Source organism: Triticum aestivum, chromosome 3B (assembly GCF_018294505.1).
Source record: "Triticum aestivum cultivar Chinese Spring chromosome 3B, IWGSC CS RefSeq v2.1, whole genome shotgun sequence".
NCBI classification, from domain to species: domain Eukaryota; kingdom Viridiplantae; phylum Streptophyta; class Magnoliopsida; order Poales; family Poaceae; genus Triticum; species Triticum aestivum.
Genome location: NC_057801.1, coordinates 30,222,155 through 30,245,729, shown reverse-complemented (window position 1 = coordinate 30,245,729; position 23,575 = coordinate 30,222,155). Strand labels below are relative to the sequence as shown.

Here is a 23,575-nt window from a genome sequence, read left to right as displayed (position 1 = left end):
GTAAACAAAAGAGAGGATGCGGAGGTGGCTGATGGACTCAGCGACAACCCATCAAAATTTCCAGAAATATGGATTTCCACAATCATGTGAACAAGGAGATAACATCAGTCAGATCAGATGATATAATGATGTATGCTCGAGGAAAACATACACAATTAAACATTGGTTGAAAAGGTGCACCCAAAATATGGGCCTATGTAGCATGATCAATGCTTAGAACGATGATTCGATAACCAATGGTCTAAGAATGAAATGTAGACCATTAACTTCAAAGCAATAGGGTCACTAGAAGTGCAGAATCCAAAGAGTACCGTTCACTTGTCGGTGTACCAGTTAGAATTGACATAGGGAACAAGAATTAATGGTGATGGTGAGAAGTATCACTATACTAGGAACTCTCAAGAGGTGGAGCAATCCTCACAACATCCTTGACATAAAAGATAGTAATACTTCAAGGTAGAACATAATACAAGCTGGAAAGCAAGTTGTATTCATAATGTGGACAAGTTCGCGATGAAAGGAAAGTCAAGGGTGTTGTCGATGATACTAAAAATCATCGAGGGCAAGGAGGGTATTTCTCATGATGAACACAGTTGACATCTCGAAAGAAGTCAAAGTGTTGAAGGTGATCCGACACATTTGCCGGGAGGTTTCAAGAGGATGCAATCAAACAACAATGGCAACAAGCAAGGAAATGACGAAGTGGCAAGTTATAGGATCAATATATAAGATGCAAGCTCGGAACCAAAGTTGCCTTTGAAGACAAGCAACATGATGTTGAAAGCTCGACGTAAGTCGTGCTCACACACTGAAGAATTCGTGCACTAGAGAAGGACGAGGTAGCACAGTCAAAGGTAGCAAGACCAGGATGCAGCCGATAGTCTAGGAATGAGCAGATTGAGTTCAAAATTTCCTAGTAAAAATACTAGGGGTATTTGATTTGTAGTGCAGAATAATTTCACTAGTCGGTGTCCTCGGTTGACAACAACCCGGAACCCGTAGAGTGATTACGACAAGGAAAGACATTACTTCAACAAAGTTAGTAAGATGTGGTGCAATGGCAAGATATCTTTGAGATACCAGGGGTAATACTCGAAGGTAGAACATGATAGAAGTAGAACCGGGTCATTGATCTGTGATAGTAGATACTTTAACCTCGCCAAAAATAGACGAGGCATTGGAATGAATTCCCATCAGATATATCAGATCAGGACAGCATGGTCGGAACCATAACTGTAAGGAATCAATTCAAGAATACCGAAAGAATCATACAGCTGGATAATCATTTTGCAAGAAGCTTCCGAGATGGTCTACATCATTTTCATGGGCATGAACACAAAGTTCAAGGTTAACTCCCACTTCTTTAATGCATATCATTTCATTCACCTCTCGCTTTGATATAACTGTAGTTTTGGAATTTTATCTGGTAAAACACCAGAAGAGTATGACTTGTGAAAACTTTCGGGTTCTCACGAATTAGGGGAAGGCATAGGTTCAACCCATCGGGCATCTTAGTAACATATACCACAAGTTTCAAAAGTAAATACACAAGCTTGAAAGCAGAGCATGGTTGGCCAAGCAAAGGATACAATTTACCAAAGGCATTATATACCCGTGGAAAGGCTCACAAGGTTATTGAATATGAAAGACGATGTCGGATGAAATCCAACAATGGATCGGGCGATCCACACCGGAGCTGATCTGAGTATCAGTACTCAATCAGAGGAAGAAAGAATGCACGGGCATCAGATTATAGAATATCCGAATAATTCGATGCTTAGATAACAAAGGAATTATGATTTCCAAAACAAGGGATCAGAAGCAGACGCTATGATCAAGGATGGATAAGTTGGATAGACCAGAGGCACAATTGACGACAAATAGTTTGGTCTAGAACCAGTTCATGTTCAGAATGATGTCTGAGACGGAAAGATAATTTAGAAGGGTCGATTGATGATTGTGTGCATTCGCACACATGTTGAATCAATAGGATCAAAATGACAGTGTCAAAAGATACTAGTGAATATTGCTAGTGATATGGGAGCATCCATAATGTAAGCATACAAGTATTTGCAGAGCAATAGTTTGAAGAGGATGCTCAGAAGGTCGGATAGTATTTCAGAGACTCTTATGAAGCATATGAACAACTGGGGATGAACGGATACTCAATAAGTGCGAGGAATTTTCAATAGGGGTATTCATGTGGTAGAGAACTGCAACACAGTAAGCTTAAAAGATTTTCGGAACAACGTAGAGCAACTTAAGGCATCTTGTAATAACAAGAGCAACTGAGGATGAAGGTATGAACGACAATTGTAGGTAGTTATCCATAAGGGTTTATCGGTGGTAGGGGATTATAAAGTCGATGGGCACAAGGGTCTCGGAAAAACCTCGAAGAGTATCTTCGGAATCTTCTGGTGCGGCAAGCGATCATCTGGAGTGAGGGCTCTCCGGGAGAAAGTATTTTCGAGAACCTAAAGTTAGTCTTTTTAGCAAAATCATTTAACCCGAATAGAAGAGAGATCAGAGTCCCAGAGTATAGACGAGGAGTAAAAGATCCTAATACCACCCAAATGGAGACGTGGGCCCGTAAGACACGCAGCCATGTTAGTAAAAGTTTTGTAGTGACTAGACTCGACTTTGGCCAAGGAGTGTGGAAGGGGATTCCTACAGGCAGTCGGCTCTAATACCAACTTGTGACGCCCTCGATTCAATCGTACACTAATCATGCATGCAAATATGTACGATCAAGATCAGGGACTCACGGGAAGATATCACAACACAACTCTAAAAGTAAAATAAGTCATACCGGCATCATATTACAAGCCAGGGGCCTCGAGGGCTCGAATACAAGTGCTCGATCATAGACGAGTCAGCGGAAGCAACAATATCTGAGTACAGACATAAGTTAAACAAGTTTGCCTTAAGAAGGCTAACACAAACTGGGATACAGCTCGAAAGAGGCGCGGGCCTCCTGCCTGGGATCCTCCTAACTACTCCTGGTCATCGTCAGCAGCCTGCACGTAGTAGTAGGCACCTCCAATGTAGTAGGAGTCGTCGTCGACGGTGGCGTCTGGCTCCTGGGCTCCGACATCTGGTTGCGACAACAAGGTAGAAGGGAAAGGGGGAAAAGAGGGAGAAAAGCAACCGTGAGTACTCATCCAAAGTACTCACAAGCAAGGAGCTACACTACATATGCATGGGTATATGTGTAAGGAGGCAATATGAGTGGACTGAACTGCAGAATGCCAGAATAAGAGGGGGATAGCTAGCCCTATCGAAGACTACGCTTCTGGCAGCCTCCGTCTTGCAGCATGTAGAAGAGAGTAGATTGAAGTCCTCCAAGTAGCATCGCATAGCATAATCCTACCCGGCGATCCTCCCCTTGTCGCCCTGTTAGAGAGCGATCACCGGGTTGTATCTGGCACTTGGAAGGGTGTGTTTTATTAAGTATCCGATTCTACTTGTCATAAGGTCAAGGTACAACTCCAAGTCGTCCTGTTACCGAAGATCACGGCTATTCGAATAGATTAACTTCCCTGCAGGGGTGCACCACATAACCCAACACGCTCGATCCCATTTGGCCGGACACACTTTCCTGGGTCATGCCCGGCCTCGGAATATCAACACGTCGCAGCCCCACCTAGGCACAACAGAGAGGTCAACACACCGGTCTAAATCCTATGCGTGCAGGGGTCTGGGCCCATCGCCCATTGCACACCTGCACGTTGCGAGGGCGGCCGGAAGCAGACCTAGCCTCCCTTATACAAGAGTAGGCGTTCCAGTCCAATCTGGCACGCGCTGCTCCGTCGCTGACGTCAAGAAGGCTTCGGCTGATACCACGACGTCGAGTGCCCATAACTGTTCCCGCGTAGTTGGTTAGTGCGTATAGGCCAGTGGCCAGACTCAGATCAAATACCAAGATCTCGTTAAGCGTGTTATTATGAAATAACCACGGACGCCGACCAGGGCCAGGCCCACCTCTCTCCTAGGCGGTCTCAACCTGCCCTGTCGCTCCGCCACAAAGTAATAGTCGGGGGCCGTCGGGAACCCAGGCCCACCTCTACCGGGATGGAGCCACCTGTCCTTCCAGCCCCCACATCAGAATCACTTGCGGGTACTCAACGAGCTGGCCCGACTTTAGTCACCATCTGTATAGTATGTATATATGTATAGTATGTATATATGTATAGTATATACCCGTGATCACCTCCCAAGTGATCACGACCCGATAGTATAGCAAGGCAGAATGAAAAGAATGTAGGGCCAATGATGATAAACTAGCATCCTATACTAAGCATTTAGGACTGCGGGTAAGGTATCAATGACTGTAGCAACAATGACAGGCTATGCAACAGAATAGGAGTAACCGAACAGTAACATGCTACACTACTCTAATGCAAGCAGTATAGAGGAGAATAGGCGATATCTGGTGATCAAGGGGGGGCTTGCCTGGTTGCTCTGGCAAGGAGGGGTCGTCAACTTCATAGTCGAACTGGGGTCGCTGGCAGTCTTGGGGTCTACCGGAAAGAAGTAATGGAGGGGGAACACAATAAATAATGGAGCAATCAAAGCATCACAAAGCGTAACATGGCAATACGCGGTGCTAGGTGTGCCCTAACGTGGCAGTAGGTGGTACCGGCGAAAGGGGGAAACATCCGGGAAAGTATCCCCGGTGTTTCGCGTTTTCGGACAGATGAATCGAAGGGGGAAAGTTGCATGTTTGCTATGCTAGGGACGCGTGGCGGACGAACGGGTTGCGTATTCGGATTCGCCTTGTCGTTCTGAGCAACTTTCATGTACAAAGTATTTTCATCCAGGTTACGGTTTATTTTATATTAATTATCGAAATTTTAATTCATTTTTAGAATTAACAGAACTAATTTAATTACAAAATATAAATGTGATGTCAGCATGACATCTACATGATGTCAGCAAGACCAAAGGTTGACTAGGTCAACCCTGGCAGGTGGGTCACGCCCGTCATAGCCATAGATTAACTAAACATGGTTAATTAGTTTAATTACTGGATTATGTTAACTAATTTTAATTAGTCTAGTTAAACAGAATTAATTAATTTAATTAATTCACTAATTAATTAATTAACTAATTAGTTTTAACATTTTTATAAACGTTCTAGGGCAAGGGCCCACTTGTCATAGGCCCCTGGGGCCATAGCAGGCATGGGCGATGGGCACAGCCTGAACGGGCGAAAGGGAAATGGGTGACGGGCAGGCGCCCGTTAACGGGCGAACCCGAACGGCGGCTGTGACGGCGCGAGGCGAGCGGCTGGCATAGCACGGCAGCAGCGGCAATGAGGCCACGCACGGGCGTGTGCGCGTGAGGGCGCCGGCTGCAGGCGCAGCGAATAGTACAAGGGAGCGGCCCACGGCAGGTTCGGTGCTGGATGCAATCGTCGCCGGCAACCGAAGGGGGAAGGGGAAGAACGGGTCCTCACCCCACGTTGTAGATGTACGCCGGCGAGGCTTGATGAAGACGGCTCGAGGAAGGGGACGAGGAGGTCCGGCGATGGCGAGGCGACGACGGTGAGCGGGGCGACAAGCGGACGCAGACGATGGAGAACGACATGGTCGTCACGCGGGAGGAGCTGGTGGTGCTGGCTGGTTGCTCTGATGGCCGGCGCGGCGCGGGCCGCCGATGACAAGGCAGTCGGGCAGGGGCGACGGGGAGGCGCAGAGGAAGAGGGGGAAGGGAGCCGGTGGGTGGCAGGGTAGCGAAGCATCGCCGGAGCGGCTTGCATTCACGGTGGTAGGAGGCACTCGCGAAGGGGACGTGCGCGGGGAGCTCCTCTCCCGGGCGCGATATGTGCGAGCACGCAGGTGGCGGCGGATGGGGGAAAGTGAGGGGAGAGATGGGGATCGAGGAGTGCGGGATGGTGCGGCTAGGGTTGGCCGGGGGGGGGCAGGCCATATAGGCCAGGGGCGCGAGGGGGCCTGGCTGGCTAGTTGGGCCCGTTGGCCCAGTGGGGGGGTCCTTTCCTCTCTTTTTTCTAGTTTCTTTTTTTGTTTTTATTCTTTTCTTTGCTTTCCGTTTTCTTTTATTTCTTTAATATTTTATAGTTTTACAAAAGGTAAAACCCACATCTAAAATAGAGTTACAATTCCAACTACCGTCACAAAAGGTTTTACCCCTGAACAAAATAGTTTAGTATTTTATAAAATTCAAAAAGCACTTATTAATTGTTTTAGCTACTATTTATTCATTTTAGATTATTTAACATTTTATAGAAGTGTGGTCTCTCCACCATAATTACCTATGCAATATTTAGTACAAACCAAACATTTTTATTTTAATGTTTGAATTTTTTATTATTTACCAAACTTTGAATTTGAATTTTGGACCGGTTTTGATCTAGCGATAGATTAGCAGCAGTAACCATGGTGACGTGGCAATATTAGCGTGGGATCACTGTAGCTTAATTATCCGGGCGTCACAGTTGGTCTCGTTTTTTTAGCAACCAACAAACTGCCATATGAGAAGAAAAAAGGTACTTCACCATGTTTTTTTCACTCTGTAGAAAGCACTAGCATCAGCCACGGTGCCGTATCTTGCCACGCGCCCTCCTTATCTTCTTTCACCGGCTCCTGGCACTGGCGTACGACGGAACCGCGCCATACAGTCAAGGAACGACAGCGACAGTCGGTGCGGTCTGACTCGCACCTCCCGACGCGGTGCTCGCAGACGCACGAGGCTGCGCCGCTGCCATCTCCGACCCCCGCGGTCGTCGAGGTCGTCGCCAGCCACGCGCTCGCCTTCTTGCTGCCGGGATACCCGTGCATGCCGTCCTCCACGGGACGCGGCTCCCTTGCCACTCGGCGTCCCGCTGGTGAGCCCACCGTCGAGCAGCCGCTCCGGCCGTGCCGAGGCGCTCGGGCTCGCGAGTCCTCCCTGGTGACTCATTCGAGGACGAGCGCGGCGGGATCTCTTCTCGCCGTCGGTGATGCGGCCGGTCGGCCAGCGCTGGGGTCTCCGCCTGTCTCGGTCCGGATTTGGGATAGAAAGCTCCTGGGCGATTTTTCCTCTGGTCGCTCTCCCTTGTCTGCTCGGGTTGACCAGGCTAGGCTGCCTTTTACGTGGCCAATTTGCTTGTGGCTGGGACTTTAGGCAGCCAGCAACGCTTGCTTTACTTGCTATTTGCTCCATTGATTTAACATATTAGCAGATATCTCACCTAGCAGTAGTTCTAGAAGTGATTTCATTCATGTTTTTACATGTTATATTTCAGTACTGTTTTCTGTTGAGTACCAATGTATTCCAGAACCTAAGTTGATGTAATATATTTTCACGCTTGTCACGTGTCGAGATTAATTACGTCTATTTGCAATTGAGATTGTTAATTTCTTGCAAATATGAATGCAAATTTTTTAGTGATTTCTTCAAATTGATGTATTGAGGTCACAAGGTAGTGTGTAGATTTACTGCTTTGCAAATTATCACCACTACTGTTAAAGCCAACATTTTGTCATCTTGACATTATGATTACTTTACAAATTAAGTGCTCTCCCACATATTTTACTATGTCGTGACATAAGACATTACGAGTGAGTATCTACTGATTTCATCAGATTATACTCCTTGGTGCTGCGAGATCTAATCCATTTTGAAGACTATCTTCAAGATGTCATACTTAGCAATTTGAGATTCACACTAATGATTTCAACCTAAGTTCTTGAAATATCCATTAATTTTGCAAAATTCATTAGAACACTAACCATGATGGTCGTTAATTTACTGATCATAAATTAATTATCTCTGGTAACCGATGGCTAGAGAATTTGAGGCATTCGCCCTCAATGGCCACCATAGCCCTACCTGGGCCATGGACATCATGATCGCTCTTGTGTCACGTGGGATAATATGTGCAATCCAAGACCTGTCGGATTCACCTATGCTTGGAGTCACACCGCTAACAGGATAAATATGTTACCTTATGCATCATAAGGCATTATATCGATCTAGATCTCAGCATCTGGTTATTCTGTATTAGCAATCCCTGCGATACAAAGGGCCTTAAGGGCAAAGGTTTGAAGCCCACTCCAACCATCAACCTGACATCATCAAAGGTGAGGGGACCATATGGGCACGAAGAACGTGATGGTTGAATATGCCTCAACCGACATGTTTGGAGACTATGAATAGTCTCTCAGTCTCCTGAGTGGTCAATATAATTTATGTCCATTTTTGATGTTGTAATAAGAACATATGTATTGTTGTCATCATATTGTACATCACAATACATTGTATCAGCACTTTGGTACAAATTCATTTGTATGTATTCTATATATCTGACAGTGATTTTCTTGAGAATGTTCATGCCTATATATAGATTTCTATAGGGGTTAATCTGATGAAGGATGATTTGTGCCATGTCGACATATGCACTAGAGCTCTATAGACATTCAATCCACCGGTTTGGTTAGAGGCATCTAACCTTATAGGCCACACCCAAGTAGTGTTGCTGCTTTTCTCCCCGTGTTGCGGTATCTTGTAGCCTAAAAATAAACACTAGTCAGGCATGTGCATTGGTTGCAGTATTGAATTTACTGAATTGCTCGAAACTAAATTGGGGTGCTACACACCGATAAAGTGTATCCACGAGCGTTGCAGACATATCTTAACATGCGGAGTGCTTGGTCTGCTTTGGCATTAGACCTAGCACGCTCCACATAGATTAATAATTAGTTGTTCTTATTCGAATAACATCCTATTGATATTATCACTTAGCCTCAAAAAAAAAATATTTTCTTTGTCATGTCAAATATTTCAAATATCATGATCAATACTAATTTTTTTTTGAGATCCTATCAGTAAAAGGAGATTCTAGATCATATACTTTAAGAGAACTTAACATCAAGTAATTACATTCGCCAATATTCAGAGCAAATAATAATCCACCATTTTTAAGAAGATAACAAGCTATGTCAAAGATAACTTTTACTGTGTGATATGTATGTCATTTTAAAGCACCAAATAATTTCAAATATCAGAACTTAAGAACCAATTAATAACAACTTATGCACAAGATATACTTTGGTATATATCCTTGTTTAACACAAAATACTTTGGTATATATCTATTCAGTTTTATAAGTAGTAATCAACTCCAGCCAAAAGTAGAAGGGCAAGAACTGATCCTCCCAGGTCTGGTCATGCTTATATAAACACCAACACAAAAGGCATAGGTTGACAAGTGCAAACTACAAGGATACTTGCACATACGTAGAAATAAAGAAACAAGAAACCATTCCTCATGGAACTTATCAAGAACAACACAAGAGCCCTACTCTTGGTAGCTCTTGTGATGATGTCTACCACCCTATTATCATGCCATGCAGGTACTACAGTCGTTTGTCTATATATTTTCATATTCATTTTTAGCGTGCGCACGCCTTTGCATGTGTAATTCAGCCTAACCCATGTAACTTACGTAATTTATGTATGCTGACGCTGCTATACTTTCTCGTGCACAGGTTCAACAAAACCAATCCCCTTGGACTTGTGTGTGCGTTTTGCAAGCTGTGAGAAAGGCCATGAATCCGAAGAGGCGTGCAGGAACCACTGCTCATTTTTCGAATTCAAAAAAAGCCACTGTAAACCAGACAATGGTGGTTCTTGCTGCTGCTCTAATTAAACGACGTAGAAACAATGGATGGGTCGTGCTAATAAATCGGTGCGTGTAAGATAGGCTAAGATACATGTGCACCATGGATCTGTCTAGTTCATGCAAAAGATTCAATAAAGTATTTATCAGAAATTTGACTGTGATCATTTCTTCAGAACAGAGGAACCAATTGTTGTTGTTTTTTAAGCAAGGAAAGATTAATCTATTTTTGCAGTAAAATCAATTGGTCGGGCCTAAGTCAGGCACGAAGGCCTCACGAGACGCGCACGGGCCTCACTCCAGCCCTCCGATCCAGGGCCGACAGTGAGAGAGCATGGGCATGGGGCCAGATCCGCCGCCCACCAAGTGGCCGGTCGGTGATCCCGGCCCTCCCGTAGTTAAGGCTCGCCGCCTTCCACGTCGCGCTGCCGGCCGGGTGGTGAGACATGCTGGGAGAGCGCCGTTGCCGGTGTCTTACCAACGGCTACGATCCGCTTTACTCGGATCGCTTGCAAAATGTTGCGCTTACAGTACGGATCAAACAAGTACGTACTTGATCGACACATGATAAAGTATGACACCACTTGCAAAGTACTAAAACTGTGCTCCGTGCGTGCGAGAGACAGAGACATGCTGCGACGCCAAGCAAGCCCAGCCCCGCAGGAAACCCGGCCGGGGACACCCAGTCCCCATGCACTCCATCGGTCTCTCGGGCCAACTCCACCGTGCGACCCCAAAGGACGTCCGTTTCGTCCGGATTCTATCCGTTTGGTAGGGGTTTGGGGGCGTATCCGGGCCTGTTCTGGATGCGGTGGCCGTGCGCCCAGCGCACGGCCGCATCCATTTGCCCCATCCTGTCCGCGTATATTTCTTTGCAAGTCCTTAAATTTTTTTTATTATTCATTTTTGGTACATGACAATACATCATCACATTTTGACTAGTAAAGTAAGGCCAAAAAAAATAAGAACCACAAGAATACATTTGAGAAGATACCCAACTTCCATAACTGCTCCCTTGAGTTGGGTTAGCGCCTTCTCAATGCACTCATTGTTGATCTGTGGAGGAGGCACGACGTTGCCCCCTCCTTTCTTCTTCAAGCCAGAAGTCGATGTTGCTTCCTCACACATAGTATCGTGCCTTGTTGCTTCTTCGCACGTAGTATCGTGCCTAGACTCTAATCTAGCAACAAGTGCACTAGTCTCATCTAAAACCTCTAGGCTAGCTAAAAGTGCACGAACATGCACTACATTTCGCTCTATCAACATATCGATATACTCTTCTTCCCAATACCAAAACTTTCATCCGGTCTACACAAAAAAACTTAAAGTTAGCACCACTAGTCTAATCCAAGAGCACAAACCGAAGCTAAAAGAGCACATACCCCATCGTTTAAGCACTTGATGAACACCCATCCGGGATGCTCCGGCGTTGTAGACACGCGGCGCACGACCACCCTTGGGCAGTGGTCGCATGCACTTGATGAGGGGCAACGGTGCGCCGACGAGCTTTTGGGCAAGCACAGAGCCCGGCCGGCCGCCATTCGCGTATCTGTCGGCGGACCACCGACGGTGCAGATCCGAGCGGCTAGAGGACGAGCTACTGCCTGCATGTGGCCTTGCGGCCCTGCCAGGGCCTTCGGGGAAGGTGCCCGGCCAGTCCATGGCGCGGCCCGGCCTCCCACAGCCGGGCGAGCTCAAGACCGACCGGATCCGCCCCAAATCCGGCCGGCGGGTGCGCAAACAAGGTGGCCGTGCTTGGGTAGCTCGGCGGCGACGAGAGGAAGGGCTGGGCAAGCGCGCGTCCGAGTTGCACGGCTGCAATGGCAGCGGGCGGCCGGCGGCGGCGAGGGGGAGAGAGGGGAAGAGTGGGGAAGAGTGGAGTGGATGCGGCCGGAGGAAGGAAGGGTGGCGGATAGAAAAAGGCCCGTCCTGTGCCACCGACGGCCGAGCCAGGGGAGGACACGCGCAGATGACCCGCGCGTCCGCGTGATGTCCGTTTCACCCAAAAACGGCGCAAACTTGAGCCGCGGATGGGTCGAAAGCGGACACAAAACGGATAAAAATTCGTTTGTGCCCGCGCGCTGGGCCGCCTCCTTTATCTCTTTTACCCCAAACGGACGGAGGCGGACAGGATAGGGTCGCGCGGTGGAGTTGGCCTCATGCCGGATGAATCATCTTTCTTTCCTCCCCACAACACCACATGCACATCCCTTTCTTCCCCTTTCAACCCCCGCTCCATCCATGCCTTGCCACTAACCAATGACACGACCAAAAGGGCCTCCTCCCATCCCATGCATGCACACAGCAATAAGCCTACTGTGGTACTCATACTCTGTCCGTCGCGTCACATAGACGCACTGAAATCGATCAATTGGTCCCGAATTCACATGGTTTGATTCATCTTTCCATCTTACTTACTTACAAGCAACCATGACGACAAGTGGACAACCAGTCAGTAATTTTAACGAGTGCGCTTAACTTGTAGTAGTACTACTGCCTGGTACTACTACCTGGTTACCCAGCAGCGCACTCCCAAGGCCCTGCTCTGCTGCTTGCCGGCCTTCTCGCCGCAGTCGCACAGCAGGTGGCTCAGCATGTTCACCACGCTCGTGCCGATGGACGTCACGTTCAGCACCGGGCTCATCCGGACCCCGCCGCCACCATGGCCGTCGCTGCCGTTCCTGCCGCCGCCGTATCCGTAGTAGTAAACCGATCTCGCACCAGCACCGCTGTTCCCGTTGTGAACGCCACCGGATGCGGTTGTCGGAGCGACTTTCTTGCAATGCTGCCGCTGGTGGGCGCCCACCGTGGCCGTGGCCGCCGCAGAGCCGGTGGACCGGCTCCGCATGAGCGGGAACGCGGGGCAGGTGAACCTCCCTGACGCCGCCGACGCCGCCCTGGCGGAGTTGACGCTGCTGCTGCGCGCGAACGGGGACGCCCACGACCGCGGCGCCGGCCTCGTCGCCTTGGCGCAGCGCGCGTGCGGGGCGGTGGGCGGCAGCGGCGGCACGGGGAGCAGCTTGCCGTCGGCGAAGAGGCGGTCGGCCGGCGCGACGTCGGCCGCCGCCGCGTTGGCGAAGTCGAACTCCGGCTCGGCCACGCGCCGCCGCCTCCGCCGCGACATGAGGGACGCGTCCGACCGCCTTGGCTCGGGCTGCGTAGTCGTCGGACACGCCGCGAAGGCCGCGAGGTCGTGCGAGAAGGAGATCCTGGGGCTGATCAGCTCCGCCGAAGCTTCCTCCTCCTCCTCCTCCATGGTACTACTGGATCAGCAAGGGGAAGCAAGTTGCTGTCAGAGATGCAGAACGCGATGTGAGAGCTGCTGCTCCCTAGAAGAAGGTTGAGAGGAACGTGGATATAAATAGGCGGCATGGCGAGTGTGGTGCGGAGGGTCCGGGGAGGTACCGGCCAGGACGGCAGGGCCCGTTCGCCGTGCTGTACAAACCTCGCATCCGATCGAATTCTGATTGCAAGTGAGAGGTGAGGTTGATTCGATCTCACTCGCGCCACCGCAGGGATCCTGGTCCCTTGGTCGGTCGGGTCACCTACCTACGCGAATGAATGGCATAGCCGCATAGGAGGAGTAGCTCCCTTTTTTGGTTCATTGAACGTGAATTTTTGGCAATCAAACTTGCCCAAGCATCAACCCACAATTGATCCCAGTTTACTTCTGACCTTGTTGTAATTTTTAAACAAATCTCTCGTTGGAAGATTTTATGATGCTGATTGATGAGTTTAATAATAAGCGGCTTAGGTCACATCGTTTTCCCAATTAGTTGTGTAGGGATAAAAAAAAATCGCGATGCCAGATTGCCACAGCACTGTGCGTGCTGCATGGCTCGACATGGATGGACACGAAAGGAGCCCGAGCGAGGCAAGCAAGCAGGCTCAGGCCTCCTTTGGTTTAGAGGAATTTCATAGGAATTCTAGAGGATAAGATTTTTATAGGATTTTTTTCTTTAGAGCCCTTTGGTTCATAGGAATGGATTCCTATTCCTATATAGGATTGGTTCCTATCCTTCACATTTCATAGGAAAATAAAAAAAAGTCTAGACTCAATGGAAAAATTCCTTTGGTGTCAACCAAATAACATCTTGTTTCTTATTCCTACTCATAGAATTTGAGATACATGTCATCTCATTTCCTACAAGATTCCTATTCCTATAATAATCCTATCCTATGAACCAAAAAAGGCCTCAGCAACTCACTTGTGTCGGAATGGAACAGAATATCGTGGCGAGGGGTCTGTCCAGTCCCTGTCTCCATGAATGGAATGAAACGAAACTGTGGGATCGAGCACAAAAACATGGCGGAATGGGCTTCCGTTTTCGTGCGCATTTCGACCGATCGATGGATCAAAAACCTCCAAACATGAACAGAAGAGGAAGCTTCGCTCCTTCCCTATCCTGCACCGCGGAACAGGAAAATGCTACAGCGAGCAGGATTCCGCTGTCTGCTCTCTGCCCTGCCTCTAGACTCCACTAGTAGTCGCTATAGCAGAGCAAAAGCGGGGGCAGGGACGCTGAAATCTTGTCCCTTCTGCCCGGAGTGGTGAAACATCCAATCGGCCAAGGCGAAATGGCAGCGTAAATTCTTTCCAGGATGTAGCGTGTCGTGTAGCACACCGTGCTGGTTGCACTTGCACATACAGGGCAGTAGAGTGGGCGTGCTCCTTTTGGAATTTGGACAGTGGGCACGCGCGCTAGCATGGCTCAATTATTCGACACACAACACAAGCGCACACTCCTCGCTCGCTTTAGTTAGTGCAACGCTGGCTTGGCTGGACCAGGATGCATATGGATCGATCGGGACGAATCATTGTGCATCGCCATGCATCCAAATGAAATGATCTCCACCACCTGATTATACATACATACATACAGTATACTAAAAAAAGTTACGGTTGCACCGACTCGATAGCTCCACCGGACGGCACAAAAATAGGCCCGTGCTGGTGTGGCGAAGGCCGGCTGCATGCGCCCCTAGCTAGGCTAGGGTAGGGGTGGTGGTGGTCAAAGTCGCAGGGGGGCATCTGGAACAGAGCCGCCCATGTATTCAGGGAAGCATGCATGTGTGGATGCGCTCATGCAGCAACTATGCATGAGGAGCACGAATGTTTGGACGTGCGGCGCACAGTCATTCTAGGTTTCTGATTCTAGGGAGAAAGAGAAACTGTTCCTCCTCGGCGCGCACTGTGCTCGTGTCTTTGACCTGCATCCACCGACCGATCTCCTCCACCTTCTACGGCGGACGGCGCTGCTGTGCTGTGCTGTGCATGGGTGTTACGGCCTCTGACGGTGTCTGGTTGGCTGCTTGGGGTCCCAGCCATTCCTGGATCTATGGTGGTGGATCCTGGCATCTTGCAGCCACCCTTCACTGTTTCAGTCGGGGAGGATGAAAATCCCGCATCGGTACGCGGACAGGGATCGGGCTCGGGTGTGAGAGGCCGCCATCCAACGTATCCTATATATGTCCGCTAGTAAATTCAAATCCAAGTGTATGTTGATCTACACAACACGTCGGATCGCATTCTTGATCACAACCAAAAAAAAGAGGCAAATATGATTAGTTTTTACATTCCCGAATCCAAAAGAACATCAGTCAGGTAGTTCACGCATTTCTGCCCTGCCAGACCGGCAATCCGCGCAAGCTGCTCTCCGACCAAGAAGATGTCGTCGCCGCTGCGTAGGCAGCCTCCACGTCCTCATCGTCCGCTACCACCAACTCATCTGCAACAACTGGTAGCAGAAGGATTGCACGATCATTCTAGCATCGGTATCCAAAGAGTCGACATTCAAGGTCAACCTCTTGGCTTCCTCCGCATTGGCGGCGATTTTCGCCCTCTTTTTTCTCGAGCGCGGCCTTCCTCTCTTCGATCATGGTCCTCCTCTCTTCGAGTTTGATCCTCTTCTCTGTCGCCTCCATCAATTGTTTGAACCTCTCCGCCTTCTCATCCTCCTTGATGTCCGAGTGCCACACGCATGCCGCCTCCTTCTTCACCAAGATGTCCTCGAACCTCTCTATCAGCTTGGCCGCCGCACCTTCTCGCTTCGCCCTCTCCTCCTCCCACTCCTTGCCTTCTTCGGCAGTTCTTGGGTTGGGTTGGTAGGGTCATCGGTTTCTTCCTCATTGGCTTGGGCGGTGGTCTTGCGAATGATCAGGTTCCACTTCGGTTGCCCATTCAACTTCAACCAACAATGCATGATGGTGAAGGACTTCTTATCCAACTTCTTTTACACCACACAAGCATGGTAGGCTACAAAGTGAAACAATGCATATCCGTCTAGTGAGCAAAAAAACAGTCCATGTATGGCTAGTGGTCAACTAAACTAAAGCATATCTGGCTAGTGATCGACTTACTTGCTCGGTGATTTGTGCACCGCTAGGCCACCGCATGATGAGATGCTTCAAGCGCCCACAATACCTGGACACGACCTCTTGGATGGTTAAGGGACTTCCACTCACGGTTGCGGATGACCGCGTCGGAGTAGGGCGTGAAATGCTTGTGTTCATGGAACCATATGTGAATGTTCCTCCAAAAGGTTGTGCTCTTTTGCTCCGTGTCATGGAGAGGATCAAGGCTAGTGGCCAACCATGCATATCACAACAGTTCGTCCTCCCGCATGTTGAAACTTTCTCATCTACCCTTCTTCTTGGATCGCCGGTTGTATCATCCGGATCATCATCGTCACTGTCCTCCTCCTCCCCCTCCGGATGTTGCTCTCCGGCGGCCCAATGCTACTGTTGTTATGTGCCATCGCCGATCTGGGTGTAGGACAATTGTGTGGCCACCTGGATGTAGGACTGCTGCTCCTGGTAATTGCCAGACTTGGTGAAATTTGAGTCTTCCACATGCCTGTACTTATAGCCCCCTCATCCTCCCTTGCCTCCATCGTGGATGATGTCAAGCATCTTCATGTCCGCGTCGTACGCCAGCTCCCCCGCTCTGGGCACCCATCTACTCCCCGGCCGCCGGCCATGCCCGGACGAACTACAACGAAGAATACTCAGAGAAGAGCGGCGCCACATTAACGTCGATAATGTAAGGCACCGTACCGGTGGTAGTTCCGAGCTGCTTGGCGGCGTAGTAGTACGGCTCCAGCCACGACGTTGTATGTATTGTCTTCGTTCCCGTCTGCTGACGTCCGCCACGGTCGCGCCGACCGCCTCGTCTGCCATGACCTCCACGCCCATCGCTACCACTAGGCCCACCGACAGCCAGCCGTTTCTTGAGCTTCTCCTCCTTTGTGGCCTTCGCTTTGACACGACGATTTTGCTGCATCTCCAAGCTGATCTTCCGAGGGAGCGTGATGCTCGGACCTCCGACACCTCTACCGACTCCATCTCCGATGGTTCCATGCATCGCGGCGGAAGGAAGGAGAGAGTGGGAATTGGGCGGAGAGCGGCAGGGAATGGAAGAACATAGTGGGCGATTTTGGCGCAGAAATTGTGCGGGATGCTACAAGAGCGCGGGCTCTGCCTTCCTTTTTGGTGGGTCGGCGGGGGGGTGGGTGGGGGGGAGAGCGGTATTTCGCGTGTCCGTACTCCCGCAAAGCACCCCCCCCCCCGGTTTGTCTCCGGTTTTGCAGAGAAGTCGTGTCCGGACCGCGCCGTGGACCGATACAGGACCGCCTTTGATGGCTTCCGTTGTCCGGACGGTTGCGGGAGGTTTGAGAGTCGGCGCTGGAGATGCCTTTACGTGTCTCTTTCTCTTTCTCTCTGCAAACTTTTTTTTTGAGGGAGTCTTTTTTTTTTGACTAATTTTTGAGGGATTCTCTTTGTGCAACTGTGCATGCCTTCGGTCTCTTTATTTTTCCTGTTTCCGTGGCTGGGTCTGGACCTATAGCCGATGGAAGGAAAATTAAACAGAGACCTGGACCTAGTCGATGCTGGGCTTGGGCCAGATTTTATTTCAATTTTGTAGTCGTGGGCCAACTTGTAGTACACCGCAATTTTCGCTGTGCAAAAGGGAAAGGACGAGGATTCTGCTTGACCATTCGATCATTTTTAGCAGCGTGAAGCACTGTCTGAGAGATGGATGATTCGGCCAAATTTCTACATCCAGTAGTGAATTTGGCCCGTTTAGAGGAATGTTTTGTTCTTATAGACTACATTTATTACTGCCAACAGTTGCTTTCATAGCTCAGTTGGTTAGAGCACCCGTTTAGTAAGCGGGAGGTCTTGAGTTCAACTCTCAATGAAAGCAATTTAGTTTTTTCTCTTCGACTCATTCCATTATTATTTTTCCTTTTTCTTTTGTCAGGATTTTTTTTTTTACTTTCTGATAAAGACGAAAAGCCACAATAGCAGATTCAGAAGCTAAGATTAAGTTTTGTTCAATGAAAGCAATTATTGAGTATAGGGTTCAGAGGGTCAATTTAGTTTTTTCTCTTCGACTCATTCCATTATTATTTTTCCTTTTTCTTTTGTCAGGATTTTTTTTTTTACTTTCTGATAAAGACGAAAAGCCACAATAGCAGATTCAGAAGCTAAGATTAAGTTTTGTTCAATGAAAGCAATTATTGAGTATAGGGTTCAGAGGGTGAGGATGATGGCAAAACCAATGTACACTCCAGCTAATTTTACAACAACAGCGTTCACGGGGGGGAATGATAGGAAAAACTTCCAACACTTCACCCGTGTTTCAGACACAATAATGCAGGCCAAGGTATTGCATCGCTAGCAATGTTATGTCTGCAGAGACTGAAGTTCAGTATTTAGAAACAGCCGTAATAGAAAGGATGGAATCTAGCAGTCCCTTTGAGGTATCACCAACGTTCAGAGGTAGGAGTACAACGCTATGGTCCAACAGCAATTCGTCGAAAAAACTAACTACAGGTGCCCTGTATGCTTCAGGGGGACGCCAAATGTACTTTGCCCCGCTACGTAGCTGTCCTTTGCTGAATCATTCAGACCGCTAACTGTCACCAAAGAACACCGCAAATTCCGCCTTCCTCACTGAGGTCTCCATGGAAAGGGAATGAACCCGGGCTGGCTCGAGAATTCTCCGTGATGATTTGATCATTTACTACACACTTATGGTTAAAAAAAATGAGTACACAATTAGCATGAAGCTACTGCCTGGAAGATGATTCGGTCTTAGTTTTATCCCATTCGCCGGTAGTGTTAGCTTATAATGAAACTACTTTTAAAAGTTCATCGCAATTGCTTTCATAGCTCAGTTGGTTAGAGCACCCGTTTAGTAAGCGGGAGGTCTTGAGTTCAACTCTCAATGAAAGCATTTTTTTCCTTTATAGATCAGTGTCATTATTTTTGAAATGAAAACCACAATAAAGAGTCCAACACAAAGTTAAAGTTTTTTTCAACACAAAGTCCAATTATGTTGTGTTATGCAGAGCTCAAAACGACAAGGTTCACATGGCGGGAGGTCTTGAGTTCAACTCTCAATGAAAGCATTTTTTTCCTTTATAGATCAGTGTCATTATTTTTGAAATGAAAACCACAATAAAGAGTCCAACACAAAGTTAAAGTTTTTTTCAACACAAAGTCCAATTATGTTGTGTTATGCAGAGCTCAAAACGACAAGGTTCACATGGCGAGAGCGATAAGGAAAACATAGCAGTAATTCAGTTCAACTCTCAATGAAAGCATTTTTTTCCTTTATAGATCAGTGTCATTATTTTTGAAATGAAAACCACAATAAAGAGTCCAACACAAAGTTAAAGTTTTTTTCAACACAAAGTCCAATTATGTTGTGTTATGCAGAGCTCAAAACGACAAGGTTCACATGGCGAGAGCGATAAGGAAAACATAGCAGTAATTCAGTTCAACTCTCAATGAAAGCATTTTTTTCCTTTATAGATCAGTGTCATTATTTTTGAAATGAAAACCACAATAAAGAGTCCAACACAAAGTTAAAGTTTTTTTCAACACAAAGTCCAATTATGTTGTGTTATGCAGAGCTCAAAACGACAAGGTTCACATGGCGAGAGCGATAAGGAAAACATAGCAGTAATTCGCAAAACTGCAGGCCTAGATATTGATCTCGGCGCTACGGCAACCAAGAAGACACCGCCACATCGCTAGCAATGTGTTGTCAGAAGAGACTGTGACTTCAGTATTCAGAAACTGCCAGAAACGATGTAATCTAGTGCTGTGAATTTTGGTCAGCTCGGAACCGTAATCACTCAACAGGCAGCAACGAGACAGTGTTCTGCTCCCATTACAACTAACAACGGTTGGATTGAACAAACACCATAAGAGCCAACTTTGCATTTTGTAGCATGTTTAACAGAAAGCATGAATTTCCAAACACTATAGCGCCAACCTTCTGCTAGCTTCTGTTCACTCTGAATTCCACTCACACACAATCACCACAGTTCAGAGCAACAAAACTATGATCTAGCTGAAATTCGTCGAACAAAAACTAATTACAGGTCCCCTTTATGCTTCAGCTTCAGCGAGACACCAAATGTACTTTGCCATACTATATGTATCTATCTATCCTATGCTAAATCATCCAGACAGCTAACTGTCACCAAAGAACAGAAGCAACACCAAAAATTGCGAGCCGAGACATCGGGTATAACATTCTGAAGTGGAGTTCAGAAAACTGCAAGTTGAACCAATCTGGAGTCTCAAGGGACTAAACATTCAGTATTTGAGAAACTGCAACCTGAGTGTGTCGCAGGCACTCACATGGTAGATTGAGTTCATTCTGAATTTCAGGTACATACAAGTCACCATGGCACATTATCTCTGATCATAAATATGTGGATAAATTGACTGCATACAGCTGAACTCAAAGATCACCTCATGGCACATCATCTCTGATCTTAATATGTGGAGAAATCAACTGCATACAGCTTCAACTCAAAGATCCCCCCCTCCCTCCCTGGCCCGTTAAAACAAAAAAAATCTGACCATCAACTGTCACTGAAGAACAGAAACAGCACCAAGGGATTTCAAGGTATGTAAACTTCAGAGAAGAGGAACACCAAAATGTGCTCTGATCCACTATGCAGCTATCCCCTTTGCTGAATCCTGAATCGCTCAGACCGCTCACTGTCAGTGAAGAACAGAAAGATCAACAAAAATTGCAGGTCAGAACACATACACATAAGCCTGCACGACAAAGTTGCATGAGAATTGAGAAGCAGGGGCCATTACCTTGTCCTGGTTCTCTCCGGACGGAGCAGCCTCGCTCCCCCGACCGACGAGGTAGAACAGCACGCAGGACACCACGCTGAGCGCCAGAGAAGCGCCGAGGACGGCGAGGATGCCGTACATCCTCCCGCTCCCGCTCCCCTCGGGCTCTCCTGGCGCCGCCGTTGACGGCGACGATGCGCCGCCGCACGAGGCTCCGAGGCGGCTGATCGCGACGCGTAGCCCGCAGGCGCGCGCGGCGTGGCGGCTCGCGTCCCTGATCCTGAAGCTCTCGACGCCGCGCGGGCGCTCGGGCTGGCCCGCGTCCTCCGCCGTGACGTCGCTCGCCCAGTCCGAAGCTGAGGAGCCGCGGGCCATGGTAGACGAGAGGAACCTGTCGAGGACGATGTTGGCCCGGCGAGCTTTGGCGCCGGCCGTGGCTGCCGCTTCCTCCGGGATGAAGTGCTCGGGCCGGGGCTGCTTCCTGCCTCGAGCAGGGGGAGCTGGGTCGCCTGCGGCCGGTGCGCCGGTCGAAGTCGATGCCCCCGCGGAGGCGAAGCGCATCGGGGAGTACTGCTTCCTGTTTCGCGACGGCAGGCGACGGTTGGAGTCGGGCGGCGAGGCGTGGGCGATCGCCACCGTGTCGCCGGGCACTGACAGATTACTCGGTTCAGTGAGTACAGAGGAATCATCAAGATCAAGAACGCAACCAAGAACAGAATGCTTCGGATTGTGTGTCGATCTTACCGGCCATCGCTGAGAAGTCCTCGTGCGTACCCGCCGCTCGCGCCGGCGACGAAGACGACGACGCGCCAAGAACAGGCGCCTCGGAGCCGGCACCGTCGGGAGCTCCCACGGCAGTGAACTTCGTCGGTCCGGCCTGCTTCCTTGACCGTGCGCGGAGGGAGGTGTACGGCGGCGTCGCATCGGCAGCCGCCGATCGGAACTCTAACGAATTCGCGCCAAGATGAATCAAGATTCAAGAACGGACGCGCCGCAGCCTTCAGTTCAGGCAATCGGTAAACACATGCCGGTGTTTGGAAATCTTACCGAAGTGAGTCTCCATAGGGTCCTCCAACGCCTCGCGGTCTTCGCTCTTGATGTTGGCAGACGCCGCCGCGGCCTCGTCCGACTCCGGCGAAGGTTCCTGCGCCAAAGAAAGAACCAGCAAGAACGTCAAGAACAGAGCATTCCGCTGTTTCGGTCGCCCGCCGCTCTGAACCACCATCAATCAATTACGTCAAGATCCTGCTTCCTGGCGCCCTCCGACGCGGCGGCGCCGACGGGATTGTGCGTCTCCGGGACGCGCTCCTGCTCGCCCTCCTTGGCGCCGGCCACCTCGCCGGCGAGAACCGCCGACGGAGCGGGATCCTCCTCGCCCTGCTCCGTCTGCCCCTCGAGCGGATCAACAGCCGAGCGCTCGTGTTGCTCCATGGGCAGGGATCGAGTTCTTGGTGTGGACGAAGAAGAGGGGGCGAGGGGAGGAGGAGGAGGAGGGAAGGCGGTTGTTCGAACTTTGAAAGAAGGCGGGGGAAGATGGTGGGGGCAAAGCCAAGGGCGCGAGCGGTTATGAGCCGGACCAAGTTCGTGAGACGGTTGCCAGCTCTGGTGTTCAGGCCCCAGGCCCGACTGTTCACGGGATCCGACGGTGGGCCCTGCTCCTTGAGATCCGTTCGAGTGCAAACTGTTACTACAAAAATGCCAAGAAAATCATGCAATGATAAACGGAAATGTTAACGCCCACACGTGTGCATCGCCCACACGTATGGGCGTTTGCACATCGTCCACACGCCTCCATCACCACTCATTTTGCCACGTATGAATAGATGACATCAGCAGAACTTTTTTTGGTTTTCGGCTTAAAAATGTTGTATTTCCTAAATAAAAAGGCAAACTAAAAATCCGTTTTCACCATTAAATCCGTCTTAACGAGATCTTCAAAACTAGACCCCATGTTGATATGTTTCGACGAATTTTTTTTTTTGCCAAAAGTTGCCACGATGTTTACACTGCAGTTGCCATAGGGCTTAAACTAAAGTTGCCATGTGGCAATTTTAGTTTGTAGATCATGGCAATTTTAGTATTTTGATGATGGCAACTCCAGTACTTTGATCATGAAAATTATTTTTTGTATGAACCATGGTAATTTTACGTGCATGTATCATGGCAATTTTAGTTTATGGTTCATGGCAAGTCTAGTTTCTTAATTCCCCGTTTTATAAATGTCAAAATTTACTTTTAAATGTAGAAGAAAATAGCTGAAACATATCATGGCAACTTCAGTGTAAACATCATGGCAACTCATATACAATAGATATGGCAACTTTTAATCCAATTTTTTTTATTGAAACATATCAACATGGGATCTAGTTTCGAAGATCTCATCGCGAGGGATTTAATGGTGAAAACGGATTTTCAATCGGATTTTTCGTTTAAGAGATAAAACATTTTAAAAACTGAAAATGCAAAAAGATTCCTGCATGCATGCATGCGCTGACGTAGCAATCTGTTTACATTAGAGACGTGTGGTGCGTCTCCCTTCCTGCCACACGTGTGGCAGTTAGCGCGACCCATGATAAAATGGCCGTGGGAAAAAATAGTGAAGACACAAAATTTTAAGTTTGGCCATGTGGTTAGTAAACATGATGGCAAATATAAACATATTACAAAATGGACAAGCAAAGAGCAAGGCAGATAAATGCTTGAATTTGCCATCTGAAAGCATGGCAAAAAAATGGAAAAAGAAAAGAAAAACCAAAGATCAAAATGCATAAAAGGTTAGAAAAAAAGTTGGCAAGTCACATTACATATATGATATATATCTATTTGGCATGATGGCAAAAGTATG

At 48.4% G+C, this 23,575-nt stretch overlaps 2 protein-coding genes and 2 non-coding genes across 4 annotated transcripts; 2 read left to right on the top strand and 2 right to left on the bottom strand.

The window, feature by feature from the left end:
* Window positions 1–11,992: 11,992 nt before the first annotated feature.
* Window positions 11,993–13,171, bottom strand: LOC123064526 (uncharacterized). Its single transcript, XM_044487992.1, has one exon. The coding sequence runs from the start codon at window positions 12,875–12,877 to the stop codon at window positions 12,128–12,130; it is 750 nt and encodes a 249-aa protein (XP_044343927.1). The 5' UTR covers window positions 12,878–13,171; the 3' UTR covers window positions 11,993–12,127.
* A 4,582-nt stretch (window positions 13,172–17,753) lies between these two features.
* TRNAT-AGU (transfer RNA threonine (anticodon AGU)) lies at window positions 17,754–17,827 on the top strand. Its single transcript has one exon. It is a non-coding gene; the product is annotated as a tRNA-Thr (tRNA).
* Window positions 17,828–18,788: 961 nt separating this feature from the next.
* Window positions 18,789–18,862, top strand: TRNAT-AGU (transfer RNA threonine (anticodon AGU)). Its single transcript has one exon. It is a non-coding gene; the product is annotated as a tRNA-Thr (tRNA).
* A 1,379-nt stretch (window positions 18,863–20,241) lies between these two features.
* On the bottom strand, window positions 20,242–22,487 carry LOC123064524 (uncharacterized). Its single transcript, XM_044487991.1, has 5 exons — window positions 21,967–22,487; window positions 21,778–21,874; window positions 21,475–21,675; window positions 20,752–21,380; window positions 20,242–20,646 (listed from the first exon to the last, which is right to left on the bottom strand). The coding sequence occupies exons 1-5, from the start codon at window positions 22,159–22,161 to the stop codon at window positions 20,644–20,646; spliced, it is 1,125 nt and encodes a 374-aa protein (XP_044343926.1). The 5' UTR covers window positions 22,162–22,487; the 3' UTR covers window positions 20,242–20,643.
* Window positions 22,488–23,575: the final 1,088 nt, after the last annotated feature.